This window comes from Curcuma longa, unplaced genomic scaffold, assembly GCF_044706935.1.
Source record: "Curcuma longa cultivar G26 ecotype Majalengka, Jawa Barat unplaced genomic scaffold, ITB_CL_G26_1.1 contig_26569, whole genome shotgun sequence".
NCBI classification, from domain to species: domain Eukaryota; kingdom Viridiplantae; phylum Streptophyta; class Magnoliopsida; order Zingiberales; family Zingiberaceae; genus Curcuma; species Curcuma longa.
Genome location: NW_027433157.1, coordinates 1 through 7,002, shown reverse-complemented (window position 1 = coordinate 7,002; position 7,002 = coordinate 1). Strand labels below are relative to the sequence as shown.

At 39.8% G+C, this 7,002-nt stretch overlaps 1 protein-coding gene, 2 long non-coding RNA genes and 1 pseudogene across 4 annotated transcripts; all 4 read left to right on the top strand.

Moving 5' to 3' along the window:
- The first annotated feature begins 391 nt into the window (after nt 1-391).
- LOC141818902 ((S)-beta-bisabolene synthase-like) lies at nt 392-2,154 on the top strand. Its single transcript, XM_074706305.1, has 5 exons — nt 392-627; nt 728-949; nt 1,039-1,174; nt 1,317-1,568; nt 1,693-2,154. The coding sequence occupies exons 1-5, from the start codon at nt 488-490 to the stop codon at nt 1,984-1,986; spliced, it is 1,044 nt and encodes a 347-aa protein (XP_074562406.1). The 5' UTR covers nt 392-487; the 3' UTR covers nt 1,987-2,154.
- A 325-nt stretch (nt 2,155-2,479) lies between these two features.
- LOC141818901 ((S)-beta-bisabolene synthase-like) lies at nt 2,480-4,488 on the top strand (annotated as a pseudogene).
- A 570-nt stretch (nt 4,489-5,058) lies between these two features.
- On the top strand, nt 5,059-5,906 carry LOC141818903 (uncharacterized). Its single transcript, XR_012601014.1, has 3 exons — nt 5,059-5,380; nt 5,491-5,719; nt 5,801-5,906. It is a non-coding gene; the product is annotated as an uncharacterized LOC141818903 (long non-coding RNA).
- Nucleotides 5,907-6,232: 326 nt separating this feature from the next.
- Nucleotides 6,233-6,897, top strand: LOC141818900 (uncharacterized). Of its 2 annotated transcripts, none has more exons than XR_012601012.1 (3): nt 6,233-6,371; nt 6,482-6,710; nt 6,792-6,897. It is a non-coding gene; the product is annotated as an uncharacterized LOC141818900 (long non-coding RNA). The 2 variants fall into 2 exon arrangements; XR_012601013.1 differs by having other exon boundaries at nt 6,286-6,371; nt 6,522-6,710.
- Nucleotides 6,898-7,002: the final 105 nt, after the last annotated feature.

Genomic DNA, 7,002 nt, shown 5'->3' with positions numbered 1-7,002 from the left:
GTCGTCCTCGCAAGTCAACTTGGTTCAGTGCAATCCAAACTCTATATTTGCACCCCTTGTGGACCCATACGTAAAAGAGAGTTTCTCCCTATGCATATGTTCACAACATCAATACTTGTAAAATATTATAAACCAACCATATTATCTTGAAACTCTCAATGTGGTAATATTTCATTTATGGTGTCTCCTCCTTTCATCCACCTCCTTCTATTCACATTTATATATTTATTGCATAATGTGTGTTTAATTTGCAGATGTATTTAAAAAGTACAAGGATAAAAAGGGAAATTTTTTTGAAGAACTAAAAGATGATGCTAAGGGGCTCCTAAGCTTATATAATGCGGCTTACCTTGGAACTAAAAAAGAAACTATACTCGATGAAGCCATTTCTTTCACTAAAGATAATCTTACATCTTTGTTAAAAGATCTAAATCCTACATTTGCAAAGCTAGTGTCTCTCACTCTCAAGACACCTATTCAACGAAGCATGAAACGACTTTTCACCAGATGCTACATCTCTATCTACCAAGATGAACCGACTCGAAATGAATCAATACTTGAGCTTGCAAAATTGGACTTCAACATATTACAATGTCTCCACCAGGAGGAGCTCAAGAAAGTGTGCACGTAAGTTTTAGACATAAAATGAGTCAAATATTTTGATGTACGTGTTTAATTAGTTTGACCATTTTATATAAGGCACCTTATATATGACACTGGCATGCAGGTGGTGGAAGAATTTGAATTTAGACATTATGCACCTAAATTTTGTTCGAGAACGAGTGGTGGAATCTTACTATTGGGTGATGGTGATACGTCATGAACCTAGTTGTTCTCGTGCTCGAATGCTCGCGACTAAGCTACTTATGTTAATTACTGTCATGGATGACACCTATGATAGCTACAGCACACTAGAAGAGAGTCGACTACTCACAGATGCAATCCAAAGGCATGATTGACATCTATTGTGAACCATAACTATAATAAAATCATGTTTTAATTTTTGTAAGATTACCAACCAAATTTTTATTCATGCAGGTGGAGCCCTAATGCAGTAGAACAACTACCAGAATACTTAAGGGATTTCTTTCTCAAAATGTTGAGCACTTTTCAGGAATTTGAAAATGAACTTGCACCGGAGGAGAAGTTTCGAATATTGTACCTCAAGGAAGAAGTATGTCGATGCTTCTTGGCTACACTTTTTTCACTTCATATATATATATATATATATATATATATATATATATATATATATATATATATATATATATATATATATAACCGGGTCTTATTATCTGTTAATTAACTATATGCAGTGGAAAATTCAAGCTGAAACTTATTTTAAGGAATGCAAATGGAGGGATGACAAGTATGTGCCCAAGTTAGAAGAGCACATGCGTGTTTCAATCAGAAGTGTTGGATTTATCTTGTTTTATTGCGTATTTTTGAGTGGCATGGAGGAGGCAGTTGGCACAAAGGATGCATTTGAATGGTTCAAAAGCTCTCCAAAGATCGCAAAAGCTTGTGGAACAATTGGTCGCATCACAAATGACATAACTTCAAAGGAGGTATATATAAAGTAACCATAATTTAATAATTTTTTTTGTGTATGTGAATTTATAATCCCAATAGGAACCCTAGAACATATGCAAATTTATATATGCTTGATAGACTTTGTTTTTTTTTTTGAAGCGAGAACAAAAGAGGGCACATGTTGCCTCAACAGTAGATTGCTATATGAAGGAACATGGAACATCAGAAGATGTTGCACGTGAGAAGCTCCTAGGCTTTGTTGAAGATGCATGGAAGACTATCAACGAGGAGCTCCTTATTGCAACTGGATTGTCTAGGGAAGTAGTTGAACTATTTCTCCACTCTACACGAACTACAGAATTTATATACAAGCATGGTGATGCATTCACAGAATCAAACACCTCGATGAAGGAAACCATCTTTTTTCTACTAGTTCATCCTATTCCTGTTTGATGACAGTATCGCTGCAATCATGTTCTATTTGATATCTTATATTGTTGTGTGCCCAAGTTAATATTGTTGAAATAAAAGGGGAGAAAGAGAGAAATAATTTGTTCTTAATGTTGAAGCCAAATAAGCCCATATATACGAGTTGTTTATGGGTTGTAGACATTTATGATAATATTAATGATGGTATGCAATCTTAGAATTATGGTGACAATATGTATTATGATAATTACACACCTAATATGAATTGTATGTTAAACTCTTGCTGAGATGCTAAGGTGCTAAGATGAGGTACCGAGATGTTGAGATGGTCAAGGTGTCGAGGTGTTGAGATGAGGTGCTGAGATGAAGGGCTGAGATGGTCGAGGTGCCATGATGACTAAGATGCTGAGGTGTTGAGATGAGGTGCCGAACCAAGGTGCTGAGATGGTTGAGGTGCCGAGGTGTTGAGATGAGGTGCTGAGATGAGCTGTTGAGATGAGGTATCAAGATGACCAAGATGGCCGAGATGGTCGAGGTGCCGAGGTGCCGAGATGGCCGTAGTGCCGAGATGGTGGAGATGGATGAGGTGCCGAGGTGGCCGATGTGGTCGAGGTGCCAAGATGGCTGAGGTGCCGAGATGGCCGAGATAGCCGTGATGGCCGAGACGGCCGTGATGGCCGAGGTGCCGAGATGGCCGTGGTGGCTAAGATTGCGATATGAGACTGAGCCCTTAGTCCATCTCGACCTAATTTCACTTCGGGTGGAACTATCTTCCCTCGAGTCCATTTGACTAGCATTGTCAAGTTAACCCTAGGCTTGATTCTTCACTTTCATCTTAGAGTCACGTCATCTACATCACCTATATCAATTACCATGCAAACTTAATGACATTAGAGGTGACGACTATTGAGTTTGGATGCCAATAAAAAATCATTGTCTTATTAATGGTGTTGTGAAGGTATCCGAAATCTCATCGTACATAGAGATGTAGAAAGTAGTTGTTGTCAATTGAAGAACTAAAAGATGATGCTAAGGGGCTCCTAAGCTTATATAATGCGGCTTACCTTGGAACTAAAAAAGAAACTATACTCGATGAAGCCATTTCTTTCACTAAAGATAATCTTACATCTTTGTTAAAAGATCTAAATCCTATATTTGCAAAGCTAGTATCTCTCACTCTCAAGACACCAATTCAACGAAGCATGAAACGACTTTTCACCAGATGCTACATCTCTATCTACCAAGATGAACCGACTCAAAATGAATCAATGCTTGAGCTTGCAAAATTGGACTTCAACATATTACAATGTCTCCACCAGGAGGAGCTCAAGAAAGTGTGCACGTAAGTTTTAGACATAAAATGAGTCAAATATTTTGATGTACGTGTTTAATTAGTTTGACCATTTTATATAAGGCACCTTATATATGACACTGGCATGCAGATGGTGGAAGAATTTGAATTTAGACATTATGCACCTAAATTTTGTTCGAGAACGAGTGGTGGAATCTTATTGTTGGGTGATGGTGATACGTCATGAACCTAGTTGTTCTCGTGCTTGAATGCTCGCGACTATGCTACTTATGTTAATTACTGTCTTGGATGACACCTATAATAGCTGCAACACACTAGAAGAGAGTCGACTACTCACAGATGCAATCCAAAGGCATGATTGACATCTATTGTGAACCATAACTATAATAAAATCATGTTTTAATTTTTGTAAGATGACCAACCAAATTTTTATTCATGTAGGTGGAGCCCTAATGTAGTAGATCAACTACCAGAATATATATATATATATATATATATATATATATATATATATATATATTATCTGTTAATTAACTATGTGTAGTGGAAAATTCAAGCTGAAACTTATTTTAAGGAATGCAAATGGAGGGATGACAAGTATGTGGCCAAGTTAGAAGAGCACATGCGTGTTTCAATCAGAAGTGTTGGATTTATCTTGTTTTATTGCGTATTTTTGAGTGGCATGGAGGAGGCAGTTGGCACAAAGGATGCATTTGAATGGTTCAAAAGCTCTCCAAAGATCACAAAAGCTTGTGGAACAATTGGTCGCATCACAAATGACATAACTTCAAAGGAGGTATATATAAAGTAACCATAATTTAAGAATTTTTTTTGTGTATGTGAATTTATAATCCCAATAGGAACCCTAGAACATATGCAAATTTATATATGCTTGATAGACTTTGTTTTTTTTGTTGAAGCGAGAACAAAAGAGGGCACATGTTGCCTCAACAGTATATTGCAATATGAAGGAACATGGAACATTAGAAGATGTTGTACGTGAGAAGCTCCTAGGCTTTGTTGAAGATGCATGGAAGACTATCAACGAGGAGCTCCTTATTGCAACTGGATTATCTAGGGAAGTAGTTGAACTATTTCTCCACTCTACACGAACTACAGAATTTATATACAAGCATGGTGATGCATTCACAGAATCTAACACCTCGATGAAGGAAACCATCTTTTTTCTACTAGTTCATCCTATTCCTGTTTGATGATAGTATCGTTGCAATCATGTTCTATTTGATATCTTATATTGTTGTGTACCCAAGTTAATATTGTTGAAATAAAAGGGGAGAAAGAGAGAAATAATTTGTTCTTAATGTTGAAGCCAAATAAGCCCATATATACGAGTTGTTTACAAGTTGTGTAAGATATCAGAAAATTTTAGGGTTAATCATAAATATCCCTAATTGGTTAACAAGGTTTAAGGAGTTAATTGGTCATTGAAGGCTTAATAAATAAAGGATTTAAGTTTTTAATTGAGGTTAATGAGGTAACCTAATTAAAATAAACCTTTAGCCTAACTAAGAGGCTAATTAGAGGAGTTCATTTAATCCTTATGTTAAGCCAAATGATTCAGCCCATTAGATACCAATTAATAGCCATTACTTGTGCCCAAATAAAGCCCAAAGATTGAGCCCATTAAGATTGAACCCATTTAAGAGATAGGGTTATAGGTTAAAGGATCCGGTTCTTAAAACCCGTAACCCACTAAACCTAAACCCGTTAAGCCTTTTCCTCTTCTCAAATCGCAAAATCGCGATTCCTTCTCCCAATCACGCCGAAGTCTTCTTCCTTCCTCTTCCCGATCAGCGCTCCTCCTTCACCGAAGCTGCAATCTCCTCTTCCATATCGGACGCCGCCCTCTTCTCCTTTACATCGCGACTTTCCTACTGTTCTTCTCCCACTCGTGCGACGCAGCCGCTCAGTCTTCCTTCTCCAATGAAATCGAGCACGAGGGGAGCCCCAAAACCGGTGCCAATCGAAGCTTGAGGAAGCAGGCGACCAGAGTTTGCATAGATCGGGGCTAGGTCTTGCCGGAAGGTTAGCTCGCGTGGTGGAGGCTGTTCGGCAGCAGCATGTCGAAGGAGAAGAGAAACGCCGGTAAGTGGAGCTTTAAATCTTGGATTTCTAGGGTTCTTGAACCTAGATTTAGGGGTTTTATGGTTTCTTTGGATTGCTTCGATTTTTCCTGGATTTTTGAATTTCCACAGCTGGTTCCTGTGATGTTGATCGGCTTGAGATTTTCGGCAGAAAAAGGAAGGAGAAGGGAAGGAAGAGGCCTAGAGTTCGGTGGAGTTCTTGGATCGACCTCTGTTTCATTCACCGGAGAAGGAGGAGACTGATCTGATCGGATTGAGAAGAATGGATCTGGTTGGAGCTTGCGTTGGGCTTCGACTGCAAGAAGGAATCGGAGGTGGCTTGAAACAGAGGAAAGGATTGGTAAGTGGCATGGTTACTTGTGGATTTATTGTTGTCTTTGAATCTAGGAGGTCAGTTTCTGATTTTAGATGGGATTCACAGCTTGTATTGAGTGGGAATTGAATCAGCGAAGTTATTGGTGGTTGGCTGCAAGGAGGAGAAAGAAGATTGGAAGCAACCTGATCTAGGGTTTGATTGGAACAGAAATGAGGTAAGTTCTTTGAAGCTACTGTTCTATTTGTCCTGCTCTTATATGAGAATAGTGGAGTTATGGAGTTGGTTGGTTTATGCTAAGGATTGAGGTTGACCATCTCAAGAACACTTGGTACCAGGATTCATAAACTTTAGTACTTAGCCTGGAGGTCTAGAGTTCGAATCCTGGGGAAGGCAAAAACCCACTTCCAGGGGTGGGAAGTCCAGAGGAGTAACGACACGGTCGACGGGCCGACGGTCGACGGTCGACGACCACCAGGGTCGCCAAATGGGCCGCCGAATGGACCGCCAAATGGGCTGGGCCGGGTCGTTACAGGGAGCCCCAAAACCGGTGCCAATCGAAGCTTGAGGAAGCAGGCGATCGGAGTTTGCATAGATCGGGGCTAGGTCGTGCCGGAAGGTTAGCTCGCGTGGTGGAGGCTGTTCGGCAGCAGCAAGTCGAAGGAGAAGAGAAACGCCGGTAAGTGGAGCTTTAAATCTTGGATTTCTAGGTTTCTTGAACCTAGATTTAGGGGTTTTATGGATTCTTTGGATTGCTTCAATTTTTCCTGGATTTTTGAATTTCCACAGCTGGTTCCTGTGATGTTGATCGGCTTGAGATTTTCGGCAGAAAAAGGAAGGAGAAGGGAAGGAAGAGGCCTAGAGTTCGGTGGAGTTCTTGGATCGACCTCTGTTTCATTCACCGGAGAGGGAGGAGACTGATCTGATCGGATTGAGAAGAATGGATCTGGTTGGAGCTTGCGTTGGGTTTCGACTGCAAGAAGGAATCGGAGGTGGCTTGAAACAGAGGAAAGGATTGGTAAGTGGCATGGTTACTTGTGGATTTATTGTTGTCTTTGAATCTAGGAGGTTAGTTTCTGATTTTAGATGGGATTCACAGCTTGTATTGAGTGGGAATTGAATCAGCGAAGTTATTGGTGGTTGGCTGCAAGGAGGAGAAAGAAGATTGGAAGCAACCTGATCTAGGGTTTGATTGGAACAGAAATGAGGTAAGTTCTTTGAAGCTACTATTCTATTTGTCCTACTCTTATATGAGAATAGTGGAGTTATGGAGTTGGTTGGTTTATGCTAAGGATTGAGGTTGACCTTGG

Coding starts and splice junctions, on each gene's coding strand:
- LOC141818902 (XM_074706305.1), top strand. CDS start 488: ATGAAACGACTTTTCACCAGATGCTACATCTCTATCTACCAAGATGAA. Junction 1,175..1,316: donor TATTGTACCTCAAGGAAGAA/GTATGTCGATGC, acceptor AACTATATGCAG/TGGAAAATTCAAGCTGAAAC. Junction 1,569..1,692: donor ATGACATAACTTCAAAGGAG/GTATATATAAAG, acceptor TTTTTTTTGAAG/CGAGAACAAAAGAGGGCACA.